The sequence below is a fragment of the Rosa chinensis genome, chromosome 3 (assembly GCF_002994745.2).
Source record: "Rosa chinensis cultivar Old Blush chromosome 3, RchiOBHm-V2, whole genome shotgun sequence".
Taxonomy (NCBI): domain Eukaryota; kingdom Viridiplantae; phylum Streptophyta; class Magnoliopsida; order Rosales; family Rosaceae; genus Rosa; species Rosa chinensis.
Window position 1 is genome coordinate 40,327,144 of NC_037090.1, and position 19,291 is coordinate 40,346,434.

Sequence of the window (19,291 nt, forward strand, 5' to 3'; positions counted from 1 at the left end):
TTTCTGAAATTTTATATGATTGAATGAAATTTTCAGATTCTATTATTGTAATTCGAGAGTTGCTTATGTGAGTTTGTTTAATTAAATTTGCTTTATAGATATCTTTTGTATTTTAATCTTATGTGGTTCGAAACACTTAGGGTTTTGATATGAATGGTGCTAGATTTAAGAACATGAAATCAACTTTTTGTTTTGTGTAACTTGAATCGAAGTAGTAAAGGTTTTGGACAAAAACCGAATTTAATTAAAGAGGATTGCAATTAGGTGGACTTTTTCATACTAAGTTGCACACTTGAGTTGATAGCCTTTCTATGTGTTTCATGCGTTAAACATGTCATGATTGACTAGCTTTCTAGGGCTTGATTACATGTTTGATAGGATTAATCTTTGTGCTTTCACTTAGGTTAATTAGCATTGAAAAGTAAAAAAAGGGAAATTATTTGCTTTCGAATATTTCACATGATCAACTCCTTTCTCATGACTTAGATGAACAATATTAGGGTTTAATCGAATTTGATCATAGTTTCGGTTTTGATCTTTTTTCTCTCATTCCATTCGTGTAATTATGTTTTTAGTTTTCTTTGTTTTCTTTACTTAGTTTATTTCCGAAAACCAAAACCTAAATCCCCCCTTAATTTAGTAATTATGTATATACTTTATTTTATTTTTGTAAATAATATACTTTGTGTCTTTATTAATTGTGTAATTGTCCTACATTGACAGGTGTACCCTCAATCCCCTGAATAGAACGATCCCTACTTGCTTATACTACTAATGATATTTATAGGGTTATCCCCCCTTAATTTAGTAATTATGTATATACTTTATTTTATTTTTGTAAATAATATACTTTGTGTCTTTATTAATTGTGTAATTGTCCTACATTGACAGGTGTACCCTCAATCCCCTGAATAGAACGATCCCTACTTGCTTATACTACTAATGATATTTATAGGGTTAAATTATGCGCTTGCTTTTAGCGTATCATGATCAAACTAGATGCTTAAATAGAGTTCTGGAACAGTATCTAAGATGTGTGATTTTGGAGGAGAAGGGTCACTGGACAGATATTTTGCCTTGGGCCGAGTGGTGGTACAATACCACTTATCACTCAACTATTAAGATGTCTCCTTATCAAGCTCTTTATGGAATTCCTCCTCCTTAAGTGAGAAAATATGTCCCTGGTAGTACTGCTATTCATCAAGTGGATCTAGTACTGAGGAATATAGATGAATTACTGAGCAAGCTCAAGTGTAACATGGAACAAGCTCAGGCCAGAATGAAGGTTTACTATGACAAACATCACACCGAAAGAGAGTTTAACATTGGTGATTGGGTATTCCTCAAATTGCAGCCATACAGACAAAAGTCAGTGCAGGTCAGGAAATCCCACAAATTGTCTCCAAAATACTTTGGTCCTTATCAGGTGATAGAAAAGATTGGTAAAGTGGCATACAAGTTAGAGCTCCCCGCTTCTGCAAGGGTGCATCTAGTGTTTCATGTATCTCTTCTAAAGAAGAAACTTGGAATCTCAGTAGTTCCTTCTCCATCCTTATCTCCTAGTTTTGATACCAACAAGAGAAATTGGGTTCCTGCTATGGTGCTTTAGCAAGCTTTATTCAAGAAGGGTAACAAGCCTGAGGCGAGATGGTTGATTCAATGGAAGAATGGTTCAGAGGATGATGCCATGTGGGAATGTGCAGAAGAATTTCAGATGCGTTTTCCTAATTTTAAGGGGTAACTGATGGTGTTTGTCAAGGGAGGTGGGATATTGGGGCTCTGCTCCAATATTTAGATATTTTCATTGTTTTTTACTTGTTAAATAGGAATCCTACTTTATCTTCAGTATTATTGGTAGTGTGCCATGTCAATAGTGATCTGCCAGCCTGTTATCACATGTTTGTTCCTTATCTCTTAGTAGACACGTATCCTTCATTCTCAGCTATATGTACTGGCCTTGGCCTCATTGGAAGTTTATGAAATGATATGACAAATTCTCTCTTTCTGCAATTTCCTTTACTTTCCTTCTATTTTAGTACTCTCTGGTTCCAGTACCATAATAACTTATTAGTTTGGGGTCTGCTTGTTCAGAGGCTGTAGAAAACATAATGGGTAGACCTCTAGTGTTCTTCAAACCTTTTGGCAGTGGCGTGTTGCTTTCGGTGGATTCAAAATTCAGCTATGGGTAACCAAGATTTGAATTCGAACATTGGAGCTGTGGATTTGGGATTGAAGGCAAAAATGAGGTCAACATAGCTTGTTTTCATCCTTCTGTCCGAGATGGCCTTATTTATGGAACTAAGGTAAGCAACTGGATTTGGTATCCTCCTCTTGTAATCTATAGCACATGTTTCCTTGTGTAGTAAGTTGGTGGGATGGGGTGAAAGTGCTTTCATGTTCTAACTTTTGTTAGAAATAAGCTTTGACAACCATAACTCTTTGTACATATCCCACAATTCTGGAGTAGGTTTATGTAACTTTTCTTTTTACCTATATTGACTTGATCTTGTCATTCTTCCTAATTGTATCATTCAAATGGGTTTTGAAATGATGAATTATGTTTGTTTGCTTTTTGAAAAATCCAAATTGTGGCCTGTTAATTAAAGATCATATACTCTTATTAACTGGAACAAATGGTACAAGCCTCAGAGAACATTGTGGCCATATCTAGTCATTCTTTATACTGCCCAGTAATGTAAGACTTAAAAGTTTGTTCTGGAATTTGCTAGGCCAAACATTCTGCATTTCTTTGCCAGTATTGAGATCCATTTGACAAAATATAGTGAGCTTGATTGATTTTTAAATTTCAGAATTTCAATCTTTTCATTTCATCATAATTTGCCTTTTTCTTTCTTGAATGCATAGCCATCAATAGTCAACATCACAACCTCACAACTTGCTCGTTTTGTTTCCTTCTACCATGCTTACACTTTCCTTTTTTGTTGAGTGTATGTTAGTAGTCAAACTTCACAACTTGCTCATTTACCTAGAAACCTTGGACTAGAGATTTGGAGATTTAGAGTGAATTAGAGATTTGGAGTCTCTAATTCATATACTGCTGATTTATATATACTGCAGATCCTCTCCGTCGATTCGGTCTGGGTCCTTCAATTGATATTCACTCTGTTTGTTTTAGGTTGACGCAAATTTCAAAAGAGGCAGAGGAGACCACAATAGTGATCCATTTGAGGCTACATCACCGAGCAAGTTTTGTTTCTATTCAATTTGATTCATTGATTAATTGGTTTTAAATGATTTAATTAAGTGAATTCTATTTTTAATGTTTAGATTTCGTCACAAACCTACAATCTCGATGCGAATCTCTGCCTTTCTTTGTCTCTATCAGGTGATTTAGGGTTTAGGAATAGAGTTTCTGGTATTGACTGGTTCTTATTTGGATTCTGTGCTTTGTTGTGATGGTTTGTTCTTGTAATTTTTTGGTGTAATTTGAGCCAGAGCATATTGGCACTCAAATTGTTGCTCGTATTTTGGTTAAGGTTTGCATTTCAATCTTGAATAGCTTTCGACTTTTGATTTAGATTGTTATTGATTAAGTGGTGGAATAAGAAATTTGTTTAAAGTTTTCTGTATGTTAATGTGTAGGCACTGATGGCAATGCCTGCTCCCGATTTCAACCTTTGTCTCTTCCTAATTCCAGAAAGAGTGGTATTGTTCTTTTATTCTCTACCAATTTACAATTTAATTGTTTCCATGAACAATTGAATAGTGCACTGGTTGTTTGTAATCTTTCCCAAAATCTCAACTTGTTCTTAGTTTGGTTTTTCAAAAAGAGAGAATCTTTTTTGCTTGGTTTTTTTTGGTTTGAAAAGTTTGTATTGTTTCTTGGTGGTTTATAGCTGGTTGTTTCATCATGTTTGTTGATTCGTCCATGGCTGAGATTTGTTCTTCTTACACAACTTATGGGGGTTTGTACTATTGCAGTGCAATGATTGCTAGCCCAAAATGGGCACCCTTTGCTTCTTGGCTCACTAGCTGGTAATTATATCTTTGCTTTGTCTCAACTGAATCATCTCTTGGTAATCTAAAGTCTTTCACTTTAGGGATCTGCACTGGTTGACTTACTGAGCTTCACAGCTCTTGTGCTAAAGTTTTTAGTACATGCACTGTGTTTGAACATTCTTCTCAATTATGACTTCTTCTTTGTTTGTTACTTGGTCTAGAGTTTGATTGATGTGTAGTTCAACTCTCTCGATTTCTTTTTTGGACAATGTGTAGTTCTTTCGATTAGGTGGATTTGGTGCTCACCATTTTTGTTCAAGTTGCTAATCTCTTGTTCAAGAAGCATCTAACAATTGTCACACACTTGAAGCTGCCAGGAAGATTCAGTCAATTTGTGGTGGGATTTCTCTTTTGCAATTGATTATGGTATTTTATTTTCTTCTCTTGGTGAATTTTAACTCATTAGTGGGATGTTGATTTGATTAAAATAAGGTCTGTTTCTTCGAGTAGTATGTGCTTGTGCATACATATATATATGTGTGTGTGTGTGTGTGTGTGTGTGTTATATATTTATGAGACCAGCACTATATATTTTTGGGTCTCATTCTCCAGCAAGATATTCTTGTAGATATCTGGAGTGTGTGTGTGTGTGTGTGTGTATTTGATAACTCGTAATAAATAGTGCTAGCGACGTCGTTGCATACTAAAATAGTTTACCCTTTGTTTAACTCTATTTGTAACCTTTTCTCATGTGTAATGCACATATGAATGTCAGAGAAGTTATTTATTAAAGCAGAGCAAATATTGCTGTAGAACTGCCGATAAGCACACAGATTACATGTATGGTGTCGCCAAGGTTCTTGGAATAGATGCGAGTGACAATATATGGGATTATATGCTCATGAACTTGATGTTTAATTTATTTCCATGATTTCGATGAACGGATAAGTTTGATATTACTTTCACAAGAGTTGTGGTTTGCATTTCATGAGGTTCATTCACTATACCACAAAGTTAAACATTAACTGTCGTCTGAATGAAAAAGTTGCTGTTGTCTAGTAGCCTGTCGTCTGATTGACCTCATTCAAACGACAATTAAAAACCATTGTCTGTTCAAAATTCACACAACATATATAGCTAAGTATGTGTCGTCTGAATATTTCCAAATTAAAATAATTAGGTTTAACTGTTGTTTGTTACAAAATCACACGACAGTTCGTTTATTAACTGTTGAGAAAAGCTATATTACCTCAACAGTTTTAGGAAAACTGTGTTGTGTGTGATGAATCTTAGACAACAGCAACACAACTACATGATGTCTGAAATGAATTTCACACCACACAGTTATAATGACACTGTTGTCTGAAATGAATCTCCAACAACTGTCATTGTTGTTTTAGTTGTGTCTTATGGAGATCACACAACATCAATTTGTTATTTCTGTTGTCTGAAATGAATCTTAGTCAACATATTATTGTTATATCTGTTGTCTGATTTCAATTTCAGACGACAGTAACTTTATTATACATGTTATCAGAATGGAGATCACACAACATCAATTTGTTATTTCTGTCGTCTGAAATGAATCTTAGTCAACATATTATTGTTATATCTGTCGTCTGATTGACAGTAACTTTATTATACATGTTACCGGAATGGAGATCACACGACATCAATTTGTTATTTTTGTTGTCTGAAATGAAGTTCAGACAACATGTATTATTTGCTGTTTTTAGATGTGTTGTATGAGTGGATCTCAGACAATGGTTTTGTGAACCCTTCAGTTGTGTGATACCTTTGAAAACTACAGTTATTTGACCTATATATGTTGTTTGAATTAACTTTGCACAATTGTTGCAAATATGAACATTCATATCCTGAACAAATCCAAAATATAACATTGTCATATATCAATGCCATATGTTCTTACATTGCCAATCCAAAACATTTCCAAAAGTACATATCCATATCCAGATATGATCAAATCCAGCAATTCTAACCAAAAGTTACCTCAATCTAGCAAGTAATAATAATATTGTCTATATATCTTGTAAAATCAAGGTTACCAAAATAAGTCGATCACCAACCACAAGCTTACATATATGTTTTAACAACAAATTTTGCCCACTCGTTTCTGACTTCATCAATATGCTGCTGGGTATATGCTGCTTTCCTTTTTTCTCCCACTGAAAAAAATTGATTTGCACTTAATGGTCAGCAAACTATCCAATACCTTGTTCCTATTGAGCATGATACCCTTATCCATAGCCTTCATGGCGTAGTACTGATCAGTTCCACACAATTGGACCAAATGCACACTGACATTGAATATTTCCAAAAGATAGTTCAAGTAAGTAGAATCTAAGTTAAGATTCCTCAATTTCCATAGACTACTTCAAACCTGAGGTATAAAACTGTTTAACATACTAACCTGCCAGTATCACCAGATCCTAAGGGCTTTATAGGCTTAAAATGTTTCAATCCTATCTGTTCTCCACTGTCTAGAATCTGCAATATCAAGAGTTACTTCGATCAGCAATCTATCATGATATAGTTTTAAGAAAAACAACAGAACAAATCCCTAACACTTAAAGATAGAAAAGAAAAATTTTAGAGATGAGTACATCTATGTTATGTTTCCATGAACCAGTAATAGACACTGAACAAAACCAATATTTTCCCATGGCAGTTTATAAAAATTTTATTCGACAATACCATACATATATAATTGAACAATTAATACCTTTTGAATAGCTCTCCAAGGGGGGCTGTCCCGTCTATGAGGCTTTGGATGAACGACCTTCGAATGATTCATCCATAAATCTTCTGGTTTCTGCAGTTAGAGAAAACTTCTGTCAAATTTTTAAACCTTTAGATTTTACAAACGGTGGATTTAGAAAGTGGCGTTACCATATTGGCATCTGGAAGTTCTCTTGCTGCCTCATCAACATTAACTGCAGTCTCTTTGACCTGCGTAACGAACCAACCAAGCAATTTAAGGAAAAGAACATTCAATATTTATGATCACAATCATCTGAAAAGTGCACAATGTATCTTCCATACCAGTTTTTCACTCTCTTTTACTGTAACTTCAGGAATAGAGTTATGCAGAGGCTCAATGTGCTGACTGCCATCAAGTTGTACTCCAATAAAATACTGTACTTCTCCCTGTTTACATAAACAAGTAGAATGGCAAATCAGTTCCATATTCTTTTCTATTATGGTAATTGTCTAATTTGAAATTTTATTATACCCTTTTAAAATAAGCTTGCATTCAACAGTAACATTGATTTTGTAATGTAATAAAGAATATGTGAGGAGACATATTACCTTTTGATCACGCATAGGCTGCAGATGAAAGACATTCCAGAACTTTTTGCCTGGATTGAGTACAGAGAGACTTTAGCTAAGTACACAATCACTGAGCTTTATGGACTTAACCTTTACAGGAGAAACATACCACTTTTCGTGTAATTGATGAGTTGTACAGTCACGTCAGTCTGGTTGTCAATTGCCTCTCTTATTTTTTTCACAGTTGCTGGATCAGTCTCAGGTCCTTGAAGGAATCTACAAAATCCAAACAAGCAAGAGTTTAGCTTGAACGCATCAGTGAGCAGTATTACACTAACTAGTAACCTGCAATTTCTTCCCAATATTTCTTCGCGGCTGTACTCCGCTAGCTCTAAGAAGCTGTCGGATGCAAATATCTGAAATACATACATTCAAAGACATCACATTCTTGTTACATTCTGCATTCTCATCTAGACTGCAAAATTGAAATGAAATTGGAAGAATGAACTAAACAGTTCCGAGTGGAAATCTTACAATGGGATTATCAGGTAGCCTTGGCTTTGAGTTTGACTTTTCTAAATAACCCTGAAGTATGACACACAGTTGTTAAGCTACATATATGCATGATCATTTAATTTTCAGCAGTTATTTATAAGAAGAAGCGAAACTATACCCCATGAAAGAGCGCCGTCTAGATTTTTTCTGTTTCTTTTCAGGAAACTCATTGATACACTGCATTGAGATTTTAGCATCCCCAAGTGAGTTACGTCTAGGTGGTGCCACATTCTCTGAGTTTCTCCTAGGAAAACTCTCGGAGTTTCTCCTCGCAAGAGCTTCAATTACCTTCTCTCCCCTACCGCCACCTCCAGACTTTCTAAAGGGACGATTTGTCGATTCACTAAGTGACCTCGGTCTCCTCACTGCCTGCACAAGCTCAGTTACTGAATGTGTAGCCATCTCTTTCTGACGAGCTGCAACAAAGAACACTTTTCTGTTAGCTCAAATATATATAGCTTAATGGAACTTGTTCTTTCCTTTCTAAGTGTGACAACGTAGATGCAAAGAAAAAAAGATTACGAAATTGAACTATCAACCTAAGCAATTAACAATATCAAAGTTGTGACAATACTATTTATGTTGATCTATATAATTACATCGATCCTCAATTCTTAATTTTAGAGAGGTTCGCTTACAATATATTAATGTATCAATACATAAAATAGATTAGCTCAACATTAAAATAAACTAAATCTATGCATTGGTAGACAAATTCAATACAAATATAGTTTGTTCTATGTATGGAAATAGACAACGGTAGAAAATTGATCTACTACTATAAATTTGATCTACATTTGATTTCCACAGTATCATACAATTGATCTAAAAACTCATAATTAGATTAGAACAACACCAAGTATCATACCTGCCCACAGTAATTTTTGGAGTTTTACATCGATCAGCTCCATTCTCCAAAAGCAATGAAATAATCTGAATCAAAGCCAGAAAATAACCAAAATCAGAAAAATCAAACGGTCATCAATTTCAAATGGGAAGCAAACCCAGAAAAAGAAAAAAAGAAAACCCAAAACGACCTCGTTGTGCCCTTTAGCTGCAGCAAAATGGAGAGGAGAGTTAAGCCCACCAAATTGCACTTAATCGTATCGTCGTCTCCAGAAGCAATGAACAGACTGCAATTAAGTTTTCAATAACAATCAAAATCGCGAAACCCAATTGGAAATTTTAGAAATTGGATAATTAAAGCGTTGAAATTGGACCTTCATTTGCACCTTTGACAGCTTTCTTGAACTCCAGTTGCTCCTAGAGTCTTCTCTCTGCTTTAATCGTTGCCTGAGTGGGTCTGCAATTAGTTTGCCGATCTCTTCCTTCTTCGTTTCTCTCCTTACTTCTACAAATTATATGCTGGGCCTTGTTGTATCAGAGCTTGAAGTAAGAAAAACCCGCTCAGATCGAGTGAGAGCAAGGTGGAGAGTTAGGGTCGGTGAGGTTGAGAGGGTGAGGGGGATTAAGGGTGAGAGCGATGGTGATTGAGGGTGAAAGCGATGGTGAGTCGAAGGGAGGCCGAGAGAGAGAGAGTTGACCCAAATTTTTAGCTAAGGAGGGAACTCGGGTTAGTTTTGGGTGTTTTTTTTTTTTTGGCGGAAAGGTTTTGGGTGTTTTGAGAGGGGAAAAAAATAAATATAAATTAATGATTGTTTGTTTTTTTTTCGGTTATTCAGACAACAGATATCCTTGTTAGTGTCATTTGAAATCTCTCAAATTTACGAAATGATCATGTGTTGGATGAGTAGAGATGAGACGACCGATTTAAAAAATCTGTCGTCTGACTAACTCAGACAACAGCAAAAACTCATGTGTCATGTGATGAGTGTCGTGTGATTAACTTATTCTTGTAGTGATTACTTTGCACTAACAAATTCTATTTGACATATATTAGGGAGGGTGTCATTGGTAGCTGAGAAATGTGAGAAAGTTGACATATAACTATTACGTTGCTGGGTTTACATACTGCTAGTATTTAGTTGAGTTAGTTGAGTTTTGGAACATGTGCTTTGTGCCGAATTATTGGCTAAAGATTTTTAGAGTTTGATCTTTGATTTATTGCATATCTGTGTGGGAGGGTTGTTTTTTTTTTTTGTGAACTATGCTTTACAGTTCCTATAATCACCAAGCAGCACCTCTGCTTTCCTTTGGTATTTATTTGCATATGTTTAGAAAAGAAGCTTTTTTTAACATCTTGTGCATTCTTAATTTCAGCTTCTAGAAAAATTGTATAAGGAGAGATGGAATCCTGAGGATGGGGTAGGCAGCATTATTACATCTTCACAATCCTACTGAATTAGTGCTTGGAAGCTTCTAAAGCTAGACTCCAAATGGCCATAAGAGCAGTAGAGCTTACAAAGCTAGACTTCTTGAGTAAATTGATAGGAGCACAATGTGCGACGATATTAATGAGTATATGCTCCATTTTAGCCTTGTTTCTCCCTTAAGTTTCGTGTTTTGAGTCATCGAGTCATTTTAAGAGTCATGTAGAGTGTTTGGCGTGAAATAGGCAGAAAACGCAAAATTCATGAAGAATCCTAGCTGGATCAGGATTCCTCACCGTCATGCTAATCTGTGGGCCTTAAGAGAGAATTTATGGGTGTATTTTTCTGAAATTAAATTGTTTTAATTTCTTTTATTTTTTCTAAAAGAATTTAATTTTGTGCCCTTTATTAAATCAGGTTGACCAAGCAATGAAGAAGGGAAATAAAGTGAAAGACGTTTTCAGTTGGAGAATAAAGGAGAAAGATGTTTCAGCTTGGAAATTAAAGGAATTGCCCCATTATGAGAGGAGTTAAGGCCTTAAAGGAGATGTTTTAGTTGGAAAATTAAAGGAATTACGATGCAATCCCATCCGTCCAATGATGAAGGGTATGATCGACAAAAGCCAACCAATGCTCCCCTATAAATAGGCAACATCCAGAACTGAATTGGCATCACTTCCCAGCCAAGATCATTTCCTGGCCTATCACTTCCTGGCCAAAAACTTTCCGAGACTCTGCCCAATTCACTCCTCAAACCTCCATCACCTACAAGACCGTGACCACCATCCATCCATCAATCTACAAAGCTCTAAGGGGCTGAGTCGAGGGCGCTCCACCGTTATTGTAAGGCGCTGAGTCAAGGACGCTCCACCACCATAGTAGAGACGAGTTCATCACATTGTTGCTAAGCTGCTGAGGAAAGCTTCAAAGTGTAACTATGACTCTACTTACAATTTTTGTTTCAGTTTTGTGAGTTGTGTAATTGGAGACACGAAATTTTCAGAATATTTTTATTAATATTTTTGAGATTTTCAGTTTATTATTGAGTTGATTTCGAGAATTCTTTTATGGTGCATGTTACAATCTTGTGCCCTTTTACGTGTTTAGGTAATTTTCAGAGTTAGGTTCATAAGTTTGCATGCTAGAATAACGGTGAGAGTGCTTGTGTGTTTGTTTAATTTGCCAAGAGTAATTGTTATTTGTTAAGACGCTGAGTTAAACAAGTAGTAATTAGTTCTAACGGGTGGTAAAAATCATGCTTTAATGATTAAATGATTCTGAAAATTACGTGTTAAATTCTATGTGTGTAATGGTTAATTTGCATGTGTGAGTTGATTCTAGGGTCAGATAATACTACTAGTTAATAGAATTACGTTGAGTGTTTTCGAAAATTAGTAGTATTAGGCTTGGTAAGGACTTTTCTGATCTAATCCTACATTAGAACCAATCAGATAAATGGATTGATCCGCTAAGGCTTTTCATTTGGGCTCTTATCTAGGCATTTAAGATGGGCATATTTTTGTAGCATGTTGAAATGAAATTTCTGTTTTTACACTTAGTAATTTCCGAGTGATATTAGTCTAGGTTAGGGAAGTCGATCATTGTATATAGGTTTATTTGTTTTGTTTTTATTTTAAGTAGATTAGGAACCAAATTTCAAAACCCCCCATTTTATTCTTTTATTTGTTAATTGACCTTTTTTTGTAGGTGTACCCTACAATCCCAGGACTGAACGATCCCTACTTATCCTATACTAACAACTACATTTTGCAGGGTTAAATTGTGAGGCTATTTTAGCCGCATCATAAATTTCTAGATGTATATTGCTAGGAGAATACTGTTAGATGTACGTCTTTTGTGGATAAAAAATTACCATTGCACAATCCATTTTGGAGCATGATGTGGATTATAACAATTAATTCTTCTATATATTGATCAGTTACTGTTAATTTGATCATTTTTTATTCCACTTCCAACATATATAATGCATTGAATCATTCTTTTAGTACAACAATAACCATACAAAGCTATCATATGTACAGAATATTTACAATAGCCTCAAAATTAAAACTGTCGTCTAAATGCAAAACAGATCACGGATGCTATGAAAAAACTGTTGTGTAAATAACAATCACACAACGATTATAAAAAAAATGACTTCTGAATCACAATCACACAACGGGTGTTTAAGTTGCCCGTTGTTTGAGTAATGTTCACACAATAGTTAATGCTGCCGACAGCCTATCGACATGTTCCCAACATGAATGCCGAGTTCTTCAGACGACTGTTCTCTAAATCATGTTTCATCAGACGACAACGAGATATACGACAGTCAATTCTGTATCAGATGACAGTTTTTAGCCGTCGTCTGATTCAATTTTTGTGTACATGTTTTTAAAAGAGAGTTTCGAGTATATATATATTTTTTTAATAGTCCAAGGAGGGACATGGTTTCATATTTATTTTGTTGAGTGAACAAATAGTATGACTTCGTTACTGTGGTGACGTGATTTGTCCTTGTGAAAAAAAGATGTTGAGTTTTGAAATAAATCAAGGTGTAAATTGTTTTCTTTGAGTGAAATTGTGATTTCCTGCCTTTAGCGTGAGTTGTTTGATTTTCTTATTGATTTCTTGTTTTATTGAATTGTTTGGTTTTAATGTAATCTCTTGAACTAAACTATATGTAGGGATTACTATGATTTCTATTTATTGATTTAATTTAATCTCCTGAACTAAACTACATGCATAGATTACTTTGGTTTTGGATTGTGTGGTTTTAGTGATCTCCTGAACTAATTTTCTATGGATTACTGGTTTTTATTTAGTTCAATTTATGAGTGCAGTTGTGGTTGAGACTCGTAGTGAGTTGAGAAATGTATTATCATGTCATTGTGGTGATAAATGCTTCATGTCGAGAGGAAAAAAAAGTGATTTCTTGGTTTGTTGTTGAGATTACAAAGGATTTAATTTGTCACGGTGGTGACTTATGTTTTCCTTAAAAAAGAAAAAACGTTTTTGATGTTGGAATTAATCATTGTGTTGATTTGTTGTCCTTGAGTCGGAAATGTGTTTTGTAGTTATTTAGGTTTACTCACACGAGCTGGCAAAAGCTTATCAGCTTTGTTGTTTCAACCCGGTGCACTATTCCATGGTGTAAGGGATATTGTATAGGTCTGAGTAACAGTTATTGAAGTCGAGGTTTTGTTGCTGTCGTAGCTTGGATGTAGAAGTACATTTGGTTTTAGTCTTCCGCTGTGTAGTGAGTGAGGTGGGTGTGTTTACTCATTGAATTATTATTCAGTTTAAGTTGTAAACTCTCTGTAATATAGTATATGACTCTAAAGAGCGACTCGGTGTTGACATTGTGAGCTCAGTTTGTTTTGTTTCTTAGTTTAAATGAAAAATTTTTTGAGTGTTCTTTTAGGCTTGTTAGGTTATCGTGTTTTGAATTTGAATTTTTTTATTTGAAATTCGGGGCATGACATAGCATCCATTCTTTAAAGACATAGATTGGGGCAAGTCAACTGCAGCGACACAGATCCCAGCAACTTCCTTGCTACCGGGCAATCTGCCATCACATGGCTGATAGTTTCCAGATGACAATCACATAAAAGACAATCAGTTTCTCCCTCATATCCTTTAGCTAACAAGCGTGCTTTAGTAGGCAAAATGTCTTGGCAAGCTCTCCAAACTCGAATGGCTATTTTTTTTATTTTTTTTTTTTAACTTTAGCCTTCCATATGGTCTTTCATAAGCGTTGAAACCCATTAGGTGTAGGACAGTGAACAACCTGGTTCAAAGCAATGTGTCTTGCTACAAAATAAGCTGAGTTGATAGTAAAAATACCTTTCTTATGAGGATGTCAAGCTATTTTATCTCGAGGAAGATGATGACTCAATAGAATAACTTTTATTATAGCTGCTTCCGGTGGTGAAAACAATTCATCTACCAAGTCAATACTCCAAGTAGCAGAATCTTCATTTATGAGTTCAGAAACAAACCTCACCTCTTGTACTGGTGGATTTGACCATGGCCTGATAACATACCTATATGCAGGAAGCCATCTATGCTCCCGAATTTTTATCTCAGTTCTATCTCCCACCATCCAACGAGTACCAACTTCTAAAATTGATCGAGCTTCAAAAATGCTCCTCCATGAGAAAGATGGTTGTTGTCCTAGCTCAGCCTTCCAAAAAGATCCATTAAGATAATATAGAGCCTGATACAATCTAGCTAAAAGAGAATCAGGATTCTTTAACAACCGTCAATCTTGTTTGGCAAGCATAGCCAAATTAAAAAGACGTAAGTCCTTAAAACCCATACCATATTCATTTTTTGGAATACATAAAAGTTCCCAAGATTGCCAATGAATCGTCTTTTTTGAATCATAATCCCCCCACTAAAACTGGGCACAGAGTTGGTGCAGATCAGAACATAAACCCTAAGGTAGCAAATAGCAATTCATGACATATATGGGAACTGACTGCACCACTGCTTTGATAAGAATCTCTTTCAAATGATATTGTTAAATGAATTATGTATATACTACCCAAACTCCTAGAAGACATACAATTGTTTTGGATCCTTGATACTCTTGGACAACTTATTTTTATGTATGAGTATGAGAAGCTACTATTTTCTTGGACTCATATTGAAATAACTCATTATCTTTTGTTAGTTTGGTAGTGTGCTAAGAATGTGATATTGTTTCTCCAATATGCCATTAGTCCTTTGTATGTCTAAATGTCTTTCCATCTAGTCCGTTTTACAATTTATTTATTTTTCTTTTTGAAACTTAGCTTTATCATTTCATAGTAGTTTGCGGGCAATTTGGACATACTCATGCTATCAAATGGGTTCTGCCATGTCTTTGTTATAGATTTTGCTTTCTCCATAATTTTCTGTTTTAGTATACTCACAAACAATTATGGTTAACAGCTAAGCTAAACAAGTGTGGTTATTATGGTTTTTCAGAACTGAAATATTTATGTACCTTTTTAAATCATTTGATTAATTATCAGTAGTACTTATATTTCTGAATGTATCTTCATTTTTAAATTAGAACGTAAGTGGTGGTTTTTTTTTTATAATTAATGATTAATTTATACCTTGTTATGTGTGAGAACTCCAACAATGACTTTGAAGTTTTAAGAATCATAACGGTAATTTTTTTTTTCTTGGAAAGATAGAAAATGTAATCTTAGTTTGTATTCTCAATATCTTTTTATTTCTTATGCAGAAGGCACATGACAAGATTCGGGAACTATCCTAGCAGCTGGCCATAGAGAAGAAAGATACTGCAACATATAAAAGACATCTTGACCTAATATTTGAGCATATTGAAGAGCACAATAAGAACCTATCAAAGAAGATCCAACACATAGTTGATAGTGTGAAGGAGATTGAAAGTAAGGAGTAGTAAGGTTATAGATAGTATGCCTTCGGCAATATAAAGCACCTTTTGTTTTGTGAAGCGTATAATCAAGCTATGTTGTGGAGAATGTTGCAGGATGAAGCAAACGTTGTTTTGGTTTCAGTGTTGGTTTATGATACCTTCTGCTTTGCCTCAGTATTTTGTAGTTTAGAATGTTTTAGTCAGTGACATTTATTGGACTACTTTGCATAATTTGTTGTCTGCAACAAATGTTTTGTAGGAAATTTGTCGATCCATGTACAGTTTACCAGGGCCATCCATTCAATTTGCTTAGCAAGCAATAATTTAAAAAAGTATTAGGATGTGCTAAGGAAAGTTGAATCTACCATTTTGTATAGCAGAATAAGGCCCAGTTTGGGATTGATTCCTAAACTGCTTTTGAGTCAAGAAGTGCTTTTGAACTTAAATTGAGGTGTTTGGTAAAATTCTTTAAAGCTGATTTTAGTCCAAAGCGCTTCTCCCAACCTGTGTTTTTGAGAAGCTACAAATCGTAGCTTTTGAAATTTGCTTCTGCGGAACCAATTGGAAAAACACGGAGGTCATTTAATGAATTATTTCAAACTACCTATTCTATCCTCATCTTTTTGTGAAAATTACATTGAACAGGTCTTTCAGCTTCATCTGGGCGAGACGAACACATCGCGTTCTCCTCCTCCTCTATTTGCCGTCAAGTACATATCATTCATCCTAATCGGAACAAATGGGGAGAGAGGGCCTCCACTTCTTCCCCTTCTCCGTCTCTGAGGAGCATCATCGTCCTCATCGGAAACACGTGAAAGGATCCCTATTTCTGATTGTCTTCTCTTCCTTCTCTCTCTACGATCATTGAACAGTTCAAGCATTAATCGTCTCTAGATTCTAAAAGGTAAATCCTCAATCTGTTTGCAAGATTTTGGGCTAGATTCACAAAGAGATTCCATTGGTAGAAAATAAAATCTAGTCCATTTTTTCCTTTCTGCAATCATTTATTAGTTGTTTGGCAAGAATCCGAGGAAACTACAATTTGAGGTAGATATGAACCGCCTTTTCCTATATACCAGGTTGGTGTCACATTACCATCTTTCAATATGAACCTATTGTTCAATCCCAAAGCTAACTGCATGTATATCGGGTTAATAGATGATTTATTACTCATGTGCAAATCTTGGACCAAACGGTTATTAGTAGAGTCTGACCATCTAGTTGCTTGATACAATTTTAGCCTGCTTGTATTTCAATAGGGGAATAATGTAATTACAATCCTTCATAACAAAAGGAAATCAAATGTTTACCCCAAAAAGAGTTGCTAGTTTCTCATCGGTTCAGTTCTTTATTTTCATTGCATACTGCACAGGATTAGCAGCCATGGCTAATAGATCTATCTCTATTTATCTATACCACATTTTGCTGCTCCTCATTCCTCATGTTCTAACTAATTCACTAACTAATTGTGTCTTAAGAAGGAAGTCAGCATAATACTAAAGTTCAAATGCTTAAGCATAACACTTGATGACTTGAACCACCACTACAAACTTTTGCACCATTGAGTCCTTTTTCTCTTGCAAAATATTAATCTTAGATTTCAAATAGTTTAAAGCACAGAAAAATTTGTTGTTTAAATATATCACATATGTTCTTTATATTAACTTCCAAAATGCTCCTGCATGTGAATTGGTGTTACCATTCTCATATATATAGTTTGCATGCTGCATTATCTGTTGTTTTGAATATCATGAACTTTAATTATGGAAGACTTGTATATCCAGCTATAATGGGACGCTGATGAGGCAGAGATGTAGACGAGATTATTGGCATGGCTAATAAAGCCTCTGTTGATGATCAACAGAAACAAGTCCTGGATATAAACATCCTGGTGAGTTTTTCTTTACAACCTTTTTCATCAGCTCTCAGTAAACTGTTATACCAAGTTTGATTATGAGCTTGAACTTGCATTTGGACACTCTTGTCCTCTTGGGTGTAATTGGGTCTCAGAGAGCCCATATTAGGATTTTCAGTTATCTCCACATGTTGATGATTCTCTTAACCACAGATGTGCCTGAGACAAGGCCATTAGAACGTGCTGATGTATCTCATAAATTGAAAGATCTCATTGGCTACACTCTCGATATCAAACCTTCTCAGATACCCCATAAGGAAGCAGGCCAAGGATTAAAGAATAGAGAAGAAAAAGCTGAGCATATGTTCTTCTACTTGTTCTTGGCATAATATCTATGCAATTGATTGTGCCTACTGAATATGTAGTTCTGAGCTTTTTTCTTTTAATTTTCTTTCACATCACACAAAACAGATGGGAAGGAAGAATCCACTAGTGCTGAAACTGAGGGAACTGGAAACTGATGGTACTTTCTTTTTATTAATGATACTTCATATATTCTACCTTGTGGAAACTGGTCTTTGTTACTAGATTGATTATTTGTGCTCGTTTGTCGATATTAATATCATTTATATGTTCAAATTTAATGAGATAGTAATACATTGCAGGTTTGTTATCTAAAGTATGGACACTTCCTAGATTAGTGAGATAGAGGACAATGCCGATGAAGGAGATGGTCCGGGAAGAAGAGAAACTGACTCTTTGATTGTTCAAAGGCAGCTTACTAATACTGACGGAGCCAATATTTCTCTGCTTGGCCGAGTTTATGATGATTTGAAGATACTGATAGCCAATATGCCTAATGTCAGCATAGGCCATGTGCGTAGGGAAGCCAATACTGCTGCACATATGTTGGCAGCTCACTCTTGTAGTGTTGGCCATTGTTTTAAGTTCTCTTCAGTTCCTCCTTTTCTTACATATGTAATAGCTCTTCAATAAAGTTTTGACATCTTTCATCTCAAAAAGAAAAAAAAGAAAAAAAAAGAGCTATATAACCAAACAAATGACAAAACATAAAACTGCTTATATAATTTGTATAATTAATATACATAAGTGATGTGTTGATAATTTGAACTAGTGTATAAGAACAATAAATGAGAAATTTTTAATTTGGTATGATTACACGAGCAGAAAACAAAATTATCTAATTTTGGAGCATTTTTTAGCATGTATGACCATTTTGGTAATTATACCAAATCAAAGCACTTTTTACTTACAACTTACCAAACACTCATAAATTGCTTTTAGTTGTCACAGCACTTTTAAAAACAGTTTGCCAAACAACTCAGCTGGTTCTTCTCACAGCAAATCCAGAAGTACTTCTTCTCACAGCAAATTTAGAAGTGCTTCTTCTCACAGCACAGCAATCCCAAACTAAGCCTAAATGTCCTTTAGAGTTGAACTATTTAAAGTTTCCCATTTGTTGATGATCACCAAAGTAGGGCTGGGCAGAAACTGACTCGAACTTGTAAACCTGCACCGTTTTACTTCGGATCAGGATCGGGTTTGCTATTTGCACCGACCGGATTGAAACCGACCCATCAAATTATTATTATTATATCTACATTTTTCTTTTCATAGTCAACTTGACCAGGTCAAGTAGTATATAATTATATATACTCTAACCCTAACTCTTTATTCCATTTAAGTCACTTTTTTGTTTTTTGCAGCCGCACTCTCTCTCACCCTCTCATTCTCGATTTCTCTTACCAACCCCCTCTAATCACAACAGTCTCACTCAAACTCTATTTGACAATAAGAATTCAATCAGCATTTTTGTTTGTGCATGATATATCGATCATCAATAAGAGTGTCGGTTCCATACAAATCTATTGGTAAGTTTCTATTTTTTTGGTATAAATTAGGTTAGTTTTGATTGAATGAATATGGTTTTTTCTTTTTAAGAAT

The 19,291-nt window shown here is 35.1% G+C and overlaps 2 protein-coding genes and 1 long non-coding RNA gene across 5 annotated transcripts; 2 read left to right on the forward strand and 1 right to left on the reverse strand.

The window, feature by feature from the left end:
- Positions 1-1,967: 1,967 nt before the first annotated feature.
- LOC121052071 (eukaryotic translation initiation factor 3 subunit K-like) lies at positions 1,968-4,919 on the forward strand. 3 transcript variants are annotated; one of them, XM_040515963.1, is made up of 7 exons: positions 1,968-2,303; positions 3,137-3,203; positions 3,289-3,346; positions 3,457-3,497; positions 3,604-3,666; positions 3,943-3,996; positions 4,237-4,919. In XM_040515963.1, the coding sequence occupies exons 1-6, from the start codon at positions 2,281-2,283 to the stop codon at positions 3,955-3,957; spliced, it is 267 nt and encodes an 88-aa protein (XP_040371897.1). In that variant the 5' UTR covers positions 1,968-2,280; the 3' UTR covers positions 3,958-3,996; positions 4,237-4,919. The 3 variants fall into 3 exon arrangements, with proteins under 3 accessions (XP_040371897.1, XP_040371896.1, XP_040371895.1); XM_040515962.1 differs by having other exon boundaries at positions 3,943-4,919; XM_040515961.1 differs by having other exon boundaries at positions 3,604-4,919.
- Positions 4,920-5,960: 1,041 nt separating this feature from the next.
- LOC112194581 (phototropin-1-like) lies at positions 5,961-8,208 on the reverse strand. Its single transcript, XM_040517052.1, has 10 exons — positions 8,095-8,208; positions 7,786-7,836; positions 7,597-7,667; positions 7,421-7,527; positions 7,291-7,340; positions 7,024-7,128; positions 6,871-6,930; positions 6,704-6,793; positions 6,392-6,468; positions 5,961-6,278 (listed from the first exon to the last, which is right to left on the reverse strand). Exons 1-10 carry the CDS (start codon positions 8,206-8,208, stop codon positions 6,104-6,106), a joined length of 900 nt encoding a protein of 299 aa, XP_040372986.1. The 3' UTR covers positions 5,961-6,103.
- Positions 8,209-15,927: 7,719 nt separating this feature from the next.
- On the forward strand, positions 15,928-18,471 carry LOC121052032. Its single transcript, XR_005807814.1, has 4 exons — positions 15,928-16,375; positions 17,256-17,362; positions 17,540-17,849; positions 17,992-18,471. It is a non-coding gene; the product is annotated as an uncharacterized LOC121052032 (long non-coding RNA).
- The last annotated feature ends 820 nt before the right edge of the window (positions 18,472-19,291 follow it).

Bases quoted from the DNA above. Each gene is read 5' to 3' on its own strand.
- LOC121052071 (XM_040515961.1), top strand. From the start codon at position 2,281: ATGGCCTTATTTATGGAACTAAG. The intron at 3,204-3,288 runs GCAAGTTTTGTT...TTTAATGTTTAG, and splicing joins ATTTGAGGCTACATCACCGA to ATTTCGTCACAAACCTACAA. The intron at 3,347-3,456 runs GTGATTTAGGGT...AATTTGAGCCAG, and splicing joins CCTTTCTTTGTCTCTATCAG to AGCATATTGGCACTCAAATT.
- LOC112194581 (XM_040517052.1), bottom strand. From the start codon at position 8,208: ATGGCTACACATTCAGTAACTGAGCTTGTGCAGGCAGTGAGGAGACCG. The intron at 7,668-7,785 runs GTAAGATTTCCA...TATGTATTTCAG, and splicing joins GGCTACCTGATAATCCCATT to ATATTTGCATCCGACAGCTT. The intron at 6,279-6,391 runs GTTAGTATGTTA...ATTCAATGTCAG, and splicing joins GGATCTGGTGATACTGGCAG to TGTGCATTTGGTCCAATTGT.